The sequence below is a fragment of the Asterias rubens genome, chromosome 16, assembly GCF_902459465.1.
Source record: "Asterias rubens chromosome 16, eAstRub1.3, whole genome shotgun sequence".
Taxonomy (NCBI): domain Eukaryota; kingdom Metazoa; phylum Echinodermata; class Asteroidea; order Forcipulatida; family Asteriidae; genus Asterias; species Asterias rubens.
Window position 1 is genome coordinate 6,752,657 of NC_047077.1, and position 19,336 is coordinate 6,771,992.

The window sequence follows — 19,336 nt, forward strand, 5'->3', positions numbered from 1 at the left end:
TACATACCCGGCCTGTATGCTTTGTTTTGAAAAGGAAAGGGCACCAAGGCATTTTCTCCCTGGTAAAGAGCACCATATGAGGGAGGGAATGGTAATTTCTACTGGAGAATTCAAGGGCACCAAGGCAATGACCAGGGGGCATGGAGGCAATCGCCTTCATTGCCTCCGTCAAGTAAATTGTTTTGCGAGGTGTTACGTTTCAACAAAGTCTGTCTAAATAGATTAAAAGGGTCATTTGCCATTGTTTTTCTCGGCAGTCATGAATGCACAAATTTAAACAGGTTGGTGGAACCATTATTTCGTATTTAATCCTACCCCACTTATCCACATCTTCTACTAAAAAAACAACAATAACCAATAAGGTATTTTTCTTAAAACCCTTTCCTAAGACAGAAGGCATCAACAAAAACCTAAAGAAATTTGGTTAAAAAAAAGTTTCATTTAAATTTGATTTGACCACCGATTATGTTTTAGTTGCTCAGTATTTGTTAAGATCCTCTTAGAATTTATCAATTGGTTCTGAAAACCTTTTGTCGTTCTGTTAAGAATTCAGACTTACAGTTAGAAAGAGGTTACCTTGATCCCAACCTGTCAACGACAAGATTACCAATAAGCTTTTGCACTCTTATCTAATGAAGATATTATGACAGGCAGAAGCTCCTGCCCAAATGTGACAATAGCACTCCATCAGTGGACATTATAGTCCCCTAATTTAATAGCCTTCAAGAAAGACTCTGCCAGGGTGGAAACAGGCTTTTAACTATTTTCTTTGCAGTTTTTAATAGATGTAATCACTACCATCGGGGATAAAGAATAAAAGGTTTGTTTCACTCCTTCACTGATGTGTGACAAGCGCCTCCCGACTCCTAGGCCCGATTTCATGGAGCTGGTGAAGCCCAAAGTGTAGCTAGAAAAACACATTTATGCTTACCAGAATAAGGTTACCAGCCAAACTACCATGTCACATGTCAGTTTGTGACTGGTATTCTGCTCATTTCTGCTTAGCAGACAATCGTTGAGCATTTTTTTCTGCTTAAGCAGCTCTATGAAATTGAGCCCCTTTCATAAGAAGAAAAAAAGAGAAAACAATCTTCAAATGAGTACATGTAATTATCCTTGTAGCCCAACTCCAGAATATTCAACTCTTGAAGATGGTTAGATTTCTATACTTGTGCTATGGAAGTCAAGCTAGATGTCATTTTGTATGCTTTCTTATAATGTTTTTGTCATTATTTGTAAATACAGTAATTATATTGTAATAAATAAAGGCTTTAACAACTATAATTGTTGAGTATTTGGTTGTTTTTTTACACAAGTGTTTTACAAAGTTTTTATCGTGTTGTTTAATATACGATTTTCCATGTTACTAAGTTATCATACTATTGTCGAAGCCAAACTGTTCCCTATGACTTTGTATTGGAAAACTATTAGTTCAAAAATCAAATGTACCAGTTGTTTCTATGGTGACAAGAATGGTTTATATGGAAGACTACAATCCCGGCCAAAATGTTTGGGCCACAATAAACATACCATCCCTGTGGCTCAATGTTGGAGCGGAGACCAAGCAATGGGAGCCAACATTGAATGGAGGCAGGGCCTAAGGAGATTGCCTGTGGCTGATTCACAAAGAGTTAGGACTAGTCCTAGGAGATATTACAAATTAGTCCTTCGAGATAAGACTTAAGCCCGGTTCATACTTCCTGCGAATGCCAAGCGAATTTGACGTGAATTTGACATCACAACCCTCCTTTCGCACCGATATTTGCAAGTGAGTTGAACAGAGTTGAACTGCTGCGAATTATTCGTTGCGAATTTGTGACGTCAACATTCGGGCTTAACTAGTCTTAACTCTCTGTGAAATCCTTCCCTGGATGGTCCGAGTCGGGGGTGCTCCGAGTTCAGTTCCACAAATAATTGACCCGACACTGGGCTGGAGTCCTCCAGCAATGAAGGTAAGACACAAATTTGTTCCCTTCTTTTGAGAGTGTTGCTGTTTTTATTTACAATTCTGAACAATTTAATTTATTGAGCTGGTAATTATATCTCCATGAATTGATCAACATTGTGTATGTATATAGCCTTCTGAGCTGCCAACTCGCCCTGATTCTGCGATCCCTGAAAAACTTGAAAATCTCCCTTCTTGTGGGAATGTTGTCCCCGTTATGTTGATTGGTTTCTAAATATATCCCAGATTGTTGTACAAAATCTTTCTGATTGCAAGATGCAAATATTGGCAGCTCTGAGCCCTGTGTTTTAATAAAGAGGTGTTCAACTAGTGGTTTAATTCCAACGAGGCCTGGTTCTTGATAATTTTTACAGAGACGAAGTCCAGGTAAATTATCAAGAACCAGGCCTCGGCGGGTTTAAACCTCTAGTTGAAAACCGATTCAACACACTTTGATTCCCATTCATAAATACCTTTTCGGTCAAAAACCTCAACACTTTTTGGTCAAAAGGTAAAATAAAGGCAAAAATTATAATTGTTCAATGATTTCTTTTAACACAACACCCCACCAGCTATGAAATGGTAAAGCCCTCCGCCGCCCTCAGGTAAACAACTTCTTATAAGGGAATGCTGTGCCCGTTGCGCGTATCGAGTGATGTGGCACAACTGTTTCATCCGTTGCTCTCAACCAATAGGAATGAAGAAACTGTCTTATAAGAACAGGTGCAAGCTCGCGTGTCACGCCCATGTTTTAACACTTTTTACTGGTCATAAACAAAGGTTTATACACACCCACGTGGCGCGCTCTCCACCAATAGGAATAGCGAAACTGTCAGGTATTTATGAATAAGATTTTAAATTTTTGTTTTCCCGAGCTGCAGGGCAGAGACGTAAAAAGCCTTGCCACCAGCCTGACTGCGAGATCTGGGAAAATCAAGACATATTCACCTACAGAAGAAAGGAGGGAGACCGTATGCGGAAGACTTCCAAGTATGAGTAGAGATGAGAGGTAACTAGGTATTACATAGACTTGGTTCAAGTCCACTTGGTTCAAGTAGGGTCTTTTATGATGTGCCCTCTATTGTTAATAAGATGTGATAAGCATGCAGTGGATTAATTAGTCGAACAATGACTCAACGAAAGTCTGACTTGGGTGAGGTGTCGTGACCGAGCGGTTAGGAGCACCGAATTCAAAAACTGGTGTTTCTGATCAGCAGAGTGTGGGTTCGAATCCCCAGCCATGACACTTGTGTCCTTAAGCAAGATGCTTAACCATTGCTTCGTCCTTCGGATGGGACAGAAAGCCGTTGGTCCCATGTGTTGTGTAAACGCATGTAAAAGAACCCAGTGCACTTATCGTAACGAGAATGGGTTCGCCCCGGTGTTCCTGGCCGGATTGGCAGTATATTGCACCACAGCACCTTGTAAACCATTACATGGTGCTAAGGATTAGGTGTTATATCTCAAACTTCGTACCACTTCTTGCAGTAATAATACCTGGCGCTTTGGCAAAAGGCGCGTTATAAATACGGTTATTATTATTATTATTATTATTATTTTTATTGAAGTCTACAGTCTTGGCAAAATGCTTGGGCAGGGCCACTCATTCGCAACGTGACTACATTCTCTCCCCCGTCCCTCCGTTCAATGTTGTCAAGAGCACGAGAGCCAACATTGAAAGGGAGGGAGCACAAGGCCGTGGTGCAGGGGCCCAACGAGATATGGCATAGTTTGTTGGTACATGTACATGTAACACAAGCATTAAATAACAAATGAAGTCAACAGTTTCCTTTAGCACTGAGCCTTTATTTAGTTTGAATAAATTATACATTTTTGGTTTGTTCACCTTTAACCTTTGCACATATTGATAACCATTAGCTTAGCCTCTTCACAAGCAGTAAAAACAATTCACACCTCCACAATAATGCATAGATGGACAGCAGATTTTAATATGAGATGCCTAAATGCATGGACATGGTAGTCTTGCTTCGAGACGCTACATTCTCATTCACATTAAAATGAATGCTGATGTTATGGCCTATCAAACATGCACAACTGCTTTAGATGCTATTTCAATGTTTTAAAAATGGAAACTGGTCAAAGTTAATAAACCCCTTGCATATGACGTCACAAGCATAAACAGCGCCCTCACTGAGGTCAAAGGAAGACCTATCATCGCCTGAGTTTGTTTGACCTCGCAGCAATGCCAGCCAATGCCAGGAGTCCATTTCGGGAGATAAACAATCTCGTTTAAATTCACATTGACAAAAACCCAACAATGATCCTTTTGAAGTGAAACCCGAAATTCTAGGTGCAACTCGCACAACAACATCCAGTTATTTTTGTTTAGGGTAAATATAAAATAACTATGGAAATAACCTCCAGTTAAAAATTGATGTCACAATGCAAATCCATGGTGTATGCGCAATATGGCCGCCTAATTTGTCTGCTAACCTGTGAAATACACTTACACCGTAGCAAATTTGCTCACCGCTTAGCAGCGCTATAAATTGGGCTTGGAGGTAGCTATGCAAAGGTTGCCCCAAAACATTTGACATAGCCTGTCTCTATAGTGTAGTTTGAGGAATTCAAATGTAATTAGTAACTTGTGACTATTAAGTAAGTCATTCTACAAGACTTTATTAAATCCAACTCCCAATGAGATTGGGCTAGATTGTTTGCTGTTTTCACAAGTAGTTTTAGCTGGTCTCTGCTGTCCATTTATGTCCATTTATGTTATTAATGTCTGACCACACAATTTATAACTGATCCGGCATTACGTTTCGATAAAGCTATATTTATCAAATATGCAATCGTTTTACTTGGATACATGTCAGGTATTTAATAGTACATGTTAAAATTGCTACAATATATACATGTACATGTTTAAAACAAATTTGCCAATATACAAATACTTAATATAACAGTATTTTTAAAACTGCATTTAATAAACAATTTTCTGGTACTCAAGTATGTTTCACCATGGTTACACAGATAAAATTTCCTCTTTGAGATACTAAACCTTAGGCAGCCATTTTGTCTTGTTCCCTGTAATCACAATGCATATTTAGGAATCAAGTCTCATAGGTACCAGCCTTTTTATGGGGGGGGATACAGAATATTATGTGTGAAAAGGTAGTAAACTTAATATTCTTGAATCTTTACAAAAGGGATATTGAATGAGTAAATTGAATTTACTTGTACCCCACACAGAGGCTCTTTGAATACTAACTCAAGATTTTCAACATTAATAGTATGGTTAAACTTTGTGTTTCATCCTAAAACCCATGAAGGTACAATGACTACAAATGACTACAACCCACACACGAGCAAAAGAGCTTTCTATGAAACCCAAAACTGAACTTATTTACTTGGGTTTAAATTTGTTCACGCTGTTTCAGCCAAATTATTGAAGACAAGAAATTCTTTTGGGTGTTTTGCATGTATATAATACGTAGAAATCTTGTGTGATGGATATCGGCGCATTATAAATGTTCATATTATTATTGTTGTTATTATTATTAATATTATTTTTTGCGGTTCGAGTTATGATGTTTGACACAATTTTTCAAACATATGTCTGACTTACCAGCTAAGCTGCCAACATTTGCATTTTGCAATCAGGGAGGTTTTGTACAACAATCAGGCAGGTATTTAGAGTTACATGTACATTCAACATAAAATAAAGCAAGTTTTCAAATTTGTTCATCAGAACATGTGTGTTGTAATGCATGTAAAAGAACCCAGTGCACTTATCAAAAAGAGAAGGGGCTCACCCCGGTGTTCCTGGCTGGATTGGCAGCATATTGCGCCACAGCACCTTGTAAAACATTACATGGTGCTATCAGAATTAGGTTTCATAATTCAAACGTAGTCCCACATCTTGCAGGAAATACTGTATGCAACAGCGCCAGGAGCGTCACTGTGTGACGGACATGTGCGCTATAATATAAGAAGCCACAATTATTTGATTTAAACGTTGAAAGATTGATTTATTTTCAGGGAACTTTCTGCAGAATCAGGGAGACTTGGCAGTTCTGTATCAGTCAGAAATATTAATTTCGTTTGTGAGACATGCAGCTCATTCTAGTATAATTATTGGATGTCTTACGTATTATATTTCAATGTGTATTTTGCTTCAAGCTTATTACATGTGTACAATATTACATTCACTATGCATCACAGGTATTTCAAATATCCAAGTTTAACTTTATGGTGACATAATAGTTGACGACTTGTCATGTGACACCTGAAGGCACCTACCATTAGTTAGAACTAATGATGCCATTTTTATAGGCCACAAGTCGAACAAATTTATCAAAAGCTCTAAGCTCAAATAAAAATCCTGAATTATTGGTATTTCAATAATTTCAGTGATGAAGTTAATAGTTGACAGTCCCACTAATAGGAGACTTTCCAACGCTAGGTGGCAGCAGACATACCGGGTAAATTTCCATTGTTTACGTAGTTCTGAACATGCGCATAATTCTGAGAACAATGGATTTACCCGGTAAGTCTGCTGCCCTCTATCGTCCCAGAAAGTCTCCCATTGGCATATTTTTGTCAACCACAGGTCGGCAAAATAGCTGTAATGTTTCAATTAAAAAATGCATAAACACTTAACTTGCCAAATCCATTGTCACTTATACACCAAATGGCTTAAAAACTAAAACAATGTGTTGTCGAGGCAGTGCAACATTTACTGATCTGTGTTGCAAGCAATTTGAAAGTGCCCGATGTTGCATTTGGCTTAAAATAATTCAACTGTACACACACACACACCTGAGAAACAACGTTTTTCGTGGGAGATACATGTACTTTGTTAATTTATTACCCAATCAAGATATGACGTTGCACTGACACGATGATAAAATGAAAGTCTAAAAATTGTGACTTATAAAGTAAAAAAATAAAAAGACTTTCGGCATTTCAGATGCAGGTTCGATGAACCAATTGGGAAAACACATTATTTGATAACGGAAGATAACTCTGTTATAACAGTTAACATTAACAGGCTCAAGACAAAAGCCCAATTCAGAGGGCTGCTTAAGCAGCAAATATTGCTTAACAATTAGCTGCTAAGCAGAAATGAGCAGGATACCAGTCACAACTTGTACATGTTACATGGTAGTTTGGCTGGGTTTATTCTGGTAAGCAAAATTTTGTTGTACTTAACGACTTTTTGTTAGTAAAGCAGTTGGGCAACAATTGTTTGTTCATGAAATTGGATCAACATCCTTCTTTTAAAATGCTTTTAGCCTTCGAAAAAGAACTATGCTAGGGTCAAAATGTCCGACCATTAAAAAAATTTTGTTTTGATAATGGTTACCAGTTAGTGCCTTTCTTAGCATGTATTGTTGACCAGCTGTATGAAAATTGTTATTGAATTGCACTCCATGTAGTAAGGTCAAAGGTCAGTAAAAGCATGGGTTACTCTGGAATATTACTTTTTTTTTCATGCAGTGACAATGAAGTCAGAGTGTACACAACATAGAACCTACTGTTGGAATGGACCAGTAAAGATGAGTGAACTTTGGCATCGAGACTGGGTAAGTTTTTAAAGTTTTATAACAACTTCTAACTTGATTATTTTCACCCTCTCTGAAAATCAGTTCTGGGAAGATGAAGTTTTAATACTTCAAGTGAAAACTCAAGATTCTAATTAATACATCAGTGTTGCAGCCTCTGATTATAAAATGGAAGGCAAATAATTGCAAAGACATGTCATATTTTTAATATTGTTTTCAATGTGGCACCCAGAAACTATTTGTGTTCATCTATACGATAATTGATTTGATAGACAAATGTACGGTTGTTTGTTAATAGAGGGGAATGTACCCAACCTGAACTGGACTGAACTAGATTGAACTGGATTGAACAGGATTAGACTGGAACCACAAGACAATTTTGCATGCTTTGGATCACATTGCATGAGGGTCTTCCAGTATACATGGAATAATGACATTAACACCAACAGCCATTAACTTGTGCATTCATCATGCATTGTTGCAAAACTGTCATGAATGAACCATATCAAACTGGTTTGAACTGCTTTGTACTGGATCCTGATCCAAAACACTGTCACTTTTCAAATGATATCCTGGCACAGTCTTCCCAATCTCCTGCTGAAACGATGTAACAAGTCGAAGAAGGCCTGGTCAAAGTTTCTATCACTCACAGTGGCTTCCACATTTCTGACTTACTTTTACAAAGAAAACCACATCTGGGAGGTTTTTTTTCCTGTTGAATGCATTGGTCTTGATCCATGCTTATTATGTTTGAAACACTGACGGGGGGACTGTTGATATACTTGTAGAATCAGTCAACACATTGACACAGACAACGAGCAGTCTTTATTTAACAAGTTTCTTTGGCAGATATGTATTACTTTATAAATTAGCATACTTCTTTGGATTGCGAGTCGACACCGGCTCAAACATTATCCTATGTACATGTCACTTGTCTGTCACATCACCCGAGGGAGATTTGCAGCTTACGCGACTTACATTTAAAGTCCGTTAACTCGACGCAATTACATTCCAGTTATCAGCTTTCAGACTGTCCCTTTAACAGAGTACACACTGAGTTTCTCTGAAGAAATCAGACTGCATGCTGACATACCACTGTTCAGACAAGCAATAATCCTCAAGTAGATACGCTCGCATTTTTTTACACTCGCTCAAGTTTATAAATAGGTGAGATGAATAGCGCCCTCTATAGGTGGCGGACGGAGTGTAGACTGAGCTTGGGAGTTAAGCGGGGGTCACGTTCTACTATTGATGAAGAATAATTGCTTGTAGTTCTCGACGATGTGTTGTGTCAGTTCTTCTATGAGCTCTCGCCTTTGCCAGATGCAGAAGAACAAGAAGGAAAAGACGATGGTTGTAAGCAAGCGGCCCCTGCACCAAAACAAAAAATAATGTTTAAATAGTTACACATCTTTATGTGCGTTTTGACACCCATACATGTGATGCAATCAAACTAAATGCGTATTTTGTTGGAAATACAAACCTCATTTTGATTCTGGTCTTGTTTAAAACAATTCTGGTCCAGTAATCATTTTGAACAACAAGCTCGGAGGTCTTGTGGAATTTTCCCCCAAATTCAAGCCCTGGTGGGATTGGAACTAGTGTCCCAGTGGTGGAAGGTGAGGAAAGATACCATTACGCCCATCCGACCACCCAAATCACAAAACTTAACAGCATGGGCCAATTTTATAGAGCTGCTTAACGGCCTATGTTGTGCTTATAGAGCAAGATTCCATTTCATAGCACTGCTAACCGTAAGCACACAAAAAGGTGTGCTAACCTTTCGATGCTTACTGTATAAAAATGAATGGCGTAACTAAGCAAATCTATGGTAAATGTGCAAGCTGGCCCCAAATTTTCTTGCTAATCTGTGAAATATTCTACGCTTAAGCAAATTCTTCTGCTATAGCTAACACAAAATTGTGCTTACCATTTAGCAGCTCTACAAAATTGGCCCCTAGATAGTTCCTATTCTTACCTTGTGGCAATGAAGGGTGATACTGTATTTGTAATGGTAGAGACAATGAGTAGAATCACAGCTAACACTGATAAGACCACATTGATTAGTTTGGATAGTAGCGCCCTGGCATTCGCATTCTCATAACCCTCTAATGTAATCACTTGCTGATGCTGCTGGGCCAACTCGATCTTTGAAACCTGAAACAAAACCAGAAATAGTTTAGAAATAACAATAGAAATAACTATTCTTTTATAGCGCAGTTTACATCAACGTATCAATGCGCTTTATACATCAGTTCCATGGTCATTGGGCCAATAACATTCCTTAAATCTTTCTCGGCTCCCTGGGGAGTATACAGCCTCAGGCTGCCGTGGCACTCAACAGCTTTTTCAAACACAATATCAACCTCTACCCTTGGAGGTACATGTACATGTACCCATGTTTATACCCCTGGGTGAAGAGAAGCAATTATAGTAAAGCATCTTTCTTGCTCAAAGACACAATTGTCACGACCGGGATTCAAACCCACACTCTAGTGACTTAACCACCAGAACTTGAATTTGTTGTCCTAAACCGCTACATCATGACACCCCATAGTATACAGTGCTTATCCCACATCGATGAAGGGGAAAATTATAATGAAACAACATGTTTTTTCTTTCGTACCCTGGTCTGACATTGGTCAATATTATCCAGAACGTCTCGTTCCCTCTCCACTGATCGATACTCTAGTCTCTCCTCCATGCTGCTTAACTCCTGCTGCATGTTGGTTAATGCATGATTGTGGAGGTCAGTAAGGTCAGCTAGTTGCTCCTCAAGCCGTTCTGCTCGATATCGTTCATCTGCCAAGGCTTGGTTGAAGAACTGGTATTGCTCACGGGTTTGTTCCTGTGATGGTTTGAAAGATTGATAGTGAGGTATGTAGGTTCTGAATTATTTGAGTGTTCATTTGGTAAATCAAAGTTCCTAAAGTAATTAGAAGGATGTATGTAAGGGCTACTGGGAGTGCAGTGTGTGTGGGTGACGTCATAGCCTTTGTTTTGTGTCAGCGGATTGTTTGTAGGTATCAGAGGTCATGTATTTTCTGTAATAGAAAACACAGTTGCTGGGACTGGCCAGATTGCCTCTATGTCACAGGAACGTTATTATAAGAGGACAGTGTAACAAAAAAACACAAATCAGAACTTCTTTATAACAGTGCTCTTTATAACAAGGGTTGACTGTACTTGGTTCTTACATAGCGCTTGTTATATGGGTGTCTCATACTGCTCACATGTAGGTTGTAGTGTTTGCCAGAGGGTTGTCTACATGTACATGTCTTTTGGACACCCTGTTTTATCTGTCATTTACAGTGAAAATGTAATGTAAGTGAAAACTTTTGACACCCAGTTTTTTACTCTTCCAGTGCCAAGGTCGTACATGTACGAACTACTTTTTGTATTCTAAAAGCTTCGTTATCCTACATATGTACAATGTTTTTTATGTACATTAAATGTGTTAATTGTACATGTATGACCCATAATAAACATGTTATCAAGAGTGGGCAGTATCACACAAGAAATACTGTTGACTTTGGACATGATGAAGTTCAAGACTCATATCTTTTTTGAAGACTCTACCTATTGGGAAATGGGTACATGTACATCACAAAACTAAACTTGACCTTGAAGCCCCTCTTTAAATAATCACCTTAAGTTCTTCTATTTTGAGCTGCAGTAACGTCTCTGACGCAGCTAATTCTGATATTCTATTTTGGAGTATCGTCATACGACCCACTAGAGGATGTTCCTCTAAGTCCTCTCTCATTAGATGACCATTCTCTGCCATGTCCATGCTGGACGATTCCTCTCCTTCACTGTTGGATTTCATCCTAATCAGAAAGTAAATCAGAAAATATTAACTCTTTCTGAAGAAGAATATATTCCAAATTAAGAAGGTTCATGAAAAACAAGCATGTTCTAAAAGTCAAGTTAAAGGGAATGTTTCGTCATGATCAAAGCAAGGCTGTTGCTGTATATGACCAGACGGAATGGAGGCAATTATGAGGCCTGTAGTAGCAACATGCCTGATATTTTGTTTTTGTAAGGGGGAGGCAGTTTTTTCTTTCTCGAGTCCTGTGAAAAAAATTTACATGCATATTACTCAGGTAGGTTTCGAACCCACGACCTTTGCCATTTTAGAGTACATGTCTTCCCACTAAACCTCCAAGTTTGCCCAGTATAAAAGTATTTCAAATCCCATGCTATTTTAGCAACAGGTATTGCAGATAATGAATTTGCATAGGGTATAAAGAACATTATTTTGCTAGCGTGGGCTATTTGCTGCTATATTTACTTACGCTGTTGATGGTGGTGTAGGAGCAAACCAACTACTCCTACCAGTCTTATGGGGCTGGTCAACCTCCTCTTCCTCATCTGCAACAAGAAACAAAGGCTGCCAAGTTTTAATATGCTCAATGTTGTGACTAACTGAATAATGAATTGAGAATGAGACTAGATGATGTAGGGATGAAGTGACTGAGCGATGTAGTGAAGATGAAGAGAGGATTTAATGGTATAGGCTTGGTACTTCCTCTTTAAAATAATGGCAATAACAACTTTTGGTTGGAAGCCTACAGTATCTTTCTGTAGAATAAAACATTTTACTTTGAAGTAATGTGGTTAAAGGGAAGGTACATGTTTGGTAATTACTCAAAACAAATATTAACTTAAAAACTGACTTGGTAACGAGCATTGAAGAGCTGTTGATAGTATAAAACATTGTGAGAAACAACTCCCTCTGAAGTAACGTAGTTTTTGAGAAAGAGGTAATTTCTCACTAAAATAATAAAAGACTTATTATTGTCTGAAAGCACACAAATTCGTCCAACAAGGGTGTTTTTTCTTTCATCATTTTCTCGCAACTTCGATGACCGATTGAGCCCCAAATTTCACAGGCTTGTTATTTTACGGTTATGATGGGATACACCAAGTGAGAAGACTGGTCTTTGACAATTACCAATTGTGTACCTTCCCTTAAAGAAAGAAGATGACATTTTTTGCCGCAAAATTTGAATTATGAGAGAGTAACGCTTCTCAGATTGTGTATTATTCTTCCTTTGGAACAGATGGAATGTACATAAGATGAAATGACCAAAACGAGGTAGGGAGGAAAGTAACTGTGTATACTGAACATACTAAGAACTAATCAAAGGGGATAGTGAGAAAGTACCCCAAATAAAACTAAAATCAGTCAGTTTAAAGAAAAAATGGGTGTAAAAATTTTAAAAGTTTCAAAGAGCTTACCTGTGTTATCAATGTTATCTGCACTTCCAAACTTATTCTTGAATTTATGTGCAATCTCCTTCGGTTTGGAAACAACAACACTGTCATATTGAAAAGAAAAAAATATACACATACAGTATGAACACTTTTAATATTCCTGTAGGAATCTCTGCTTTTTAAATTAAAATTCATTAAAAACCATATTGTGAATATAAAAAAAGGGCATGATGCATATCGGTTGCCATCTGGGCTCAATTTCATATAGCTGTTCAGCAGAAAATAATGCTTAGCAAATCTCTTTGCTAACCTGAATGGTTATGCAAACCTGAGTATGCATCGAGCAAGAAAGGTTGAAATTAAAGGCAGTGGAAACTATTGGTTATTACTCAAAATAATTATTAGCATAAAACCTTTCTTGGTGATGAGCAATGGGCGGAGGTTGATGGTATAAAACATTCTGAAGTGGCATAGTTTTTGAGAAAGAAGTAAATTTCCACGAATTTTATTTCGAGACCTCAGATTTAGAACTTGAGGTCTCAAAATCAACCATCTAAACGCACACAACTTTGTGTGACAAGGGTGTTTTTTATTTCATTACTATCACACAACTTTGATGATCGATTGAGCTCAAATTTTCACAGGTTATTTATTTTTTTATGCATAAGTTGAGAAACACCAACTGTAAAGGCTAGTCTTTGACAATTACCAATAGTGTCCACTGCCTTTAAAAACCACAAAAATAGGTCAACATCTGAAAAATATTAAATTTTTCAAAATAAACAAGTAGACATGTGCAAAAAGTGTGATTCATGTGCAAAAAGTGTTTCATGTACACAATATATTGCAAAATCCTGATTCTACATGTACCTTGCCTCCATTTTTTTTTTTTTCTTCTTATTTAAATTTTTTTTGGGTACTTAATCGCATTCATATTCTTTAAATTTCTGTATTAATTTTAAACCAAAAATGTTTGATTCAGTAGTTTGTGTGATACATTTATCTCTTCTCCAGTAATTTATCATGTCAATCGAGACTATCTCACAATATCAACCCATTCTCTCACATCACCCTCCCCCTCCCCCCCTCCCATCCCCAACCCAAAGCCCCTCCCCTACCCAACCCTCAGTTGCTCCCCTATCCAACCCCAAACCCACACCAACTCCCACACCAGCAAAGCCAACCATTGAGCAAAAGTGTCCCTAGCCCCTCAGAAAACCCATTGCCCCATCTGCTTAGTATAGCAGAGTCTGCCCCTCCTGCAAATAACACCCCTTATTACCTAGTGGATCAATCCAACCCATGCTTCCACTCCAGTATTTACACATGTGGAGGCAGTTTCAAACAGACCATGTGCAGTTTTACTGCATGTGTGTCATTTGACTAAAAGTTGCAAGCTTTTTAGAGATAGTTTTGCCACTTTTTGACTGAGAACACCTTGCTTATTATACCATGGAGGATGGACAGTGTAACAGTGGAGTACATGACAGAGTAAGTTGTCCTTTCCTTTTTTGCAATGACTAGTTATTTACACTGGAAAAACATGCCGAGTGTGCATGGTGTAGTGACTCTTTCACTACAAACTACAAAGAACATGAGGTACATCATATAGCCATGACCATGTACAAGTATTAATGTTACTTCCCACTTCCATGGGATAACTTTCCCTATGGCGCCACCACTTTTTCACTCATTTTTACAAAAAGGGATATATATCAATCAGGTAAATTAGATACTATATTATTTTATTTCGAATGAAAAAGTGGTGGCGCCATACGGAAACTTTTCCCTTCCATGGTTAATACTCACATTGGCTCACATTTTCAGTTGTGGTCTAATTCCTTACAATGTTCATTAGCTTATTGCAAACCTAATTCAAATAGAGGGGAAAGTTTCTGTATGGCCCCACCATTTTTTCATTCGATATGAAATAATATAGTATCTAATTTACTTCAACGAGATCCCCTTTTGTAGAAATGAGTTAAAAAGTGGTGGCGCCATACGGAAAGTTATCCAAATAGAGACTTAAAATAATTCTAAAATTTGTTTGTTCCACAATGGGTTTTTTCTGTATGTTTTTTAGGAGGACTGCATTTGAAAGATAGTAACTAGTCAGTGTTCAAATTCCATCTCTAATGCAGTCTGAAACATTTTACTGCTGGCACTAGGCCATTTTACGATGAACAATGAATATCAATACTGAGCTAACGTTCTTCAGTGTCTACAGGTTATGTAACTAAATTACTACATCTACATGTATCAAACAAAACAGCACAGAGCTAAAAATTACAGAGCAGCCGTGAAGCATAAAACTAAGTTAAAAGGATAACTTTCCGTATGGCGCCACCACTTTCTCACTCATTTTTACAAAAAGGGATATCTCATTGAGGTAAATAAGATACTAAATTATTTCATATCGAATGAAAAAGTGGTGGCGCCATACAGAAACTTTTCCAAGTTAAAATTCTATCGCGGAAAACTGGAGAAGAAAAAAAATTTAGCTAGAAAAATGGTCACAGTTGTGGCTTCGAGGCATAAAACAAAACATGCACTCTGACTACATGTACTCCAATTTCATAGAGCTGCTTAACTGTTATTTTGCTTCAGTGCAAGCATATTTCATAAAGCTTTGTTCAGTTAACCATAGATTTTCCTGACTTTGTAATTTTGTATGCGCCGGAAGGTTAGCATGCCTGTTTCAGTGATTACAGGGCTCAATTTTGTAGAGCTGCTTAATTCTGCTAACTGTACGAGTTCCAATTTCATAGTGCTGCTAACAGCAAACACACGGAAATGCATGCTAACCTTCTGGTGCTTACCGTATGGAAATGTTAGTTGTAATTTTGTACAAACGCAAACGCATGATGAACGCACAAGCTTTGCACCTAATTTTCTTGCTAACCTGTGAAATAAGCTTATAAGCATACAGATAATGTGCGTAGCTTGAAACACTGATACAAAACTTTCCCCAGATGAGAGCACTATGAAATGGAAATTACACAGTAAGCAGCTCTATGAATTTGTTTCCTGATCTAATGATCTATCTAGCCGTGATAAAAAAAATGGTAAACAAAAACTGCGATCCAACAACCACTTATTTTATCACTTTGATCAAAAATGTACATGCATACTGTGCATTACAGTGTAGGACCATAGAACTCATGCACATGAAGTCACTGGAGCAGTGTTCCCTCTTTAAAATTCAAAAAGAAGGTTGCTGGACCATGTTTGCATTATGTCTCCATAGCGTGATCGTTTCTCTCTAAGAAGATTGCGGCAAATGACGTCATTGCATGATTGTAATTCTGCGCTTACAGTCACTGTTCTCTATTGACAAGTTGAGCAACATTTTTGCACTACCGGTAGATGAGTAAGCCCACAATGCTTAGTAACGTAACACTAGATCCATTGTAAACCAAAGAGTGTCAATCTAATGTAAGAGCGTGAAGTACATAATGGCCAAACTGTCTAGCTCATGCAGTACTATACGAGTTTTGACATAAATATTTCTTACTAACTTATGAAACAGTACAAAATGTTTTGCATGGATTTTCTGCTATCGTAAATGTACATTTTTGCTTTGGCAAGCAGAGCCATGACTATGGGCCCTGGGAATGGCCTATGTTATAACTGCACTCAACAAAACATACAAACTCATTGCAAATGAAAGTAAAACGCAAAGTGTGCTGACGACGGACCTTTTTGAAAGGTTAACAAAAGTGAGCACAGTTCAGTTAAGAGGAAACAATGGGTAGAACAATTCTACACAATATCAGTGCTCAAAAGAAATCTTGAAATTTTCAATGTCAATATTAAAAAGCGGCTGGTGAAAAACTACATGATAGCTTTGTGACACTGCTGCTACGTCTACAACACTGTGAAAACTGCTGCTATATGTTTACAAAGTGTTACCATGGCGATAGTTGCCATAGATACGCACCTAGCAGCACTGTGTGTGAAACCTGTGAGTCCAGATAACCCGCCACCAATCCGGTCGGCCATACCGCTGACCATTTTCCACGGCAAAAATAAATATTCAAATAACTGAAACGTTATATAGTGATCAAATAATATCACGTCAAATAAAAATTAGCAACACTCTACAGTGACACAAATCCAAACTTTCACATAAAATGAAAGACCACAATTTTAAAAAAATTAAGAAAAAGAAAGGAACACCAGATTTTAACAAACTGAAACACATTCATGCTACGCCTTAATATTATAATTGGTTGTGACAGCACTCAGTGTGATTTAAAGTCCAAATGATTCCGCCATTTTGTTGTTAATCATTTTGTTTTAACACGCTTTGTTTAGTTAGAACTTGTACATGAACTTAATTAGCTACAAGGACATAGTTAATTACTTAAATTCATTGTATTGTAGAAGCTAGTACGAACAAATTTACCATACCAATTAAAAGTGACAAAACACTACTGGTTTTAGTCTCAGGAATTCACAATAAACATTAATCTGTGAATGAGTAAGGCATTTTACCATACATTATTCAAATCACTCACAAACTAAATTAACAAAAAATTCAACAAATGTAACTTACCCAGAGAACCCTGTTATGCCTTCTTTGATATTGTCTCTCACTCCCCTACAGAAGAAAAACAAAATCAAAAAAATTATGAATTCATCTGAAATGAGAAATTTAGATAAACTGATAGGGATTGGAGTTTGGTTTTGGTTGAACCAAGGAAACTATTATCTCCTCTCCTTAAATCATTGAGGAGAACTCTTTGTACTTCGGAACCAAACTCCATACTACTAAAACCACACACTAAAAAGTTATTAATATGCGCTTAGATTTGCATACTGTTATTTTTGTGTTACATGATCAAAGTAAATAAAAGCTATCGGTAGTTTATTTCCACCTGTGAATAAATTGTTTTTTCCAGATTCACAAGAGTTTTAAAAACTGGGAATTTCAAGGAGTGGTTTTTTTTTTTATCACTCCCTAGACAAGGTACAGGGGTGTGGAGAAGAGAGACCCAATATATGAAGGTCTAGATTTATGTATGTAATATAGAAAAGGAAAATATAACTTAATGATTTACTTGTAGTAAACAAGTGTCAAAGTCTGAAGTTTCACATCCCAGGTGCTGCATTATCTGTAAAGTTATGTGCATTGCTTGGCGTGTTTTCATCTTTAAGGATTTCATTTCCTATTACACACAATGCTTGACGGGCACATGGATTTCCGGCCTTGTAAAATGATATTTTTAGAACATGGTAAACATAAAGTTTTGACATTTAGTGACTTACTTTGACATTTGACTGTCAGGGGATATGTGAAGGGGGGGGGCACCATACAGCCGGCTCTAAGTCATGCTATACAATGCCCATGTACGTACGTAGGAGGTTTAGAATTACTTGAAGTACGATTGTACACACAAAGAGGGAAAATAATGTCTGAAGTGTTGTTTTTCCTGACAGGTTTGTGAAGTTGATAACATGAGGTGAATGGTACTTGAGGATATTTTTATGAGTGTGCTTTGTACAAAGGAGATTATTTTGTTTAATCTATTTGCATTCTGACGTGTGTGTCCAATTGTCCAAGCAAGGCTCAGCTTTAGTTTCCATAAAATCAAAACACCAGACTTTTTGACATGAAGTACATCCATGCCAACAAAACTATCAGTTGATGTTTGGTTAAAAGCATGGCCACCTGCATTTACAAGAAACTTCCTCTTTGTGCGCATACTCTTCTTTGAAAACAATTGAAAACGGGGGTTGGCCACAAGTGTTTTTGCCATGATTGGCTGCAAATTGTGCCGCAGCACCTTGTAAACTCTACGTCACTGCAGTGGCACTTTGTATTCTTTTGGGGTATGAGGTAGTGGTATTTGTTAGAGACACACCAATAGTACAATAGAAGGGTGTTTACTAATTTGATTTTTGTTGTCATGGGTAGATTTCAAGGTGTGTAGAGTGAAACTACAGGATGGAAACAAATTGACGGTCTCATAACAAACTAACGCTGTACCCTCAGCGCATAAAACTTTATCAGTGATATTACTAGTACATACATACATGTTATGTAGGAAATTAATTGAGGATGTTTCTTTGAGGTTAACACCCATCAAGATAAACAAACCAGGACATCTGAAACCATTAACAACTCAGGAAATGATTTGTATATATTACAATTCTAACATGTAAATGTATTGTTTGGTGAGACACTCAACTTTCTTTTTTGGTACGTTGCGTCTGGCAGAATATACCAAAAAGGAAAGTTGACATTGAATTAGTGAAATTTTATATTTCTTGGCAACACCATTTATGTATTTATAGCCATGGTAGCTTTTAAATGAAAGTTTGTCATTCAGTTTTGGTGGGATTCCCGGTTGTTAAAAATATCTCCAACTCAGTGGTATTGACCCCTTGCACAGTGCTCTGTGCATTTCATACACACGCCCAGTCTGTCCTCCATTTGGGGAGTCAACATGAACAAAATGAAATTGACTCCTGAAATGGTGGAAATTGTCTCGGTCCATGAAATTTACCTACAGCCATTCTCTCCTTAAAGGGTCTATGTAACTTTTGTAGGACAAAAAACACAACGTCCACAGATTTACACGAAACTTACACAGTTTGAAGATAATGATAGTAGAAAGCTTCCCTGAAAATATTACAT

At 37.5% G+C, this 19,336-nt stretch overlaps 1 protein-coding gene across 1 annotated transcript in view; it reads right to left on the reverse strand.

Moving 5' to 3' along the window:
• Nucleotides 1-6,420: 6,420 nt before the first annotated feature.
• The window catches only part of LOC117301062 (transmembrane and coiled-coil domains protein 2-like), a 51,396-nt gene continuing 38,480 nt past the window's right edge, over nt 6,421-19,336 (reverse strand). Inside the window, exons 7-14 of the mRNA XM_033784944.1 lie at nt 17,252-17,296; nt 16,634-16,699; nt 12,718-12,797; nt 11,772-11,847; nt 11,123-11,303; nt 10,100-10,321; nt 9,452-9,630; nt 6,421-8,844 (exon numbers count right to left, since the gene is read on the reverse strand). Of these exons, the coding sequence (XP_033640835.1) occupies nt 8,709-8,844; nt 9,452-9,630; nt 10,100-10,321; nt 11,123-11,303; nt 11,772-11,847; nt 12,718-12,797; nt 16,634-16,699; nt 17,252-17,296 (985 nt within the window). The 3' untranslated portion in view covers nt 6,421-8,708. The remainder of the gene's footprint in view (nt 8,845-9,451; nt 9,631-10,099; nt 10,322-11,122; nt 11,304-11,771; nt 11,848-12,717; nt 12,798-16,633; nt 16,700-17,251; nt 17,297-19,336) is intronic.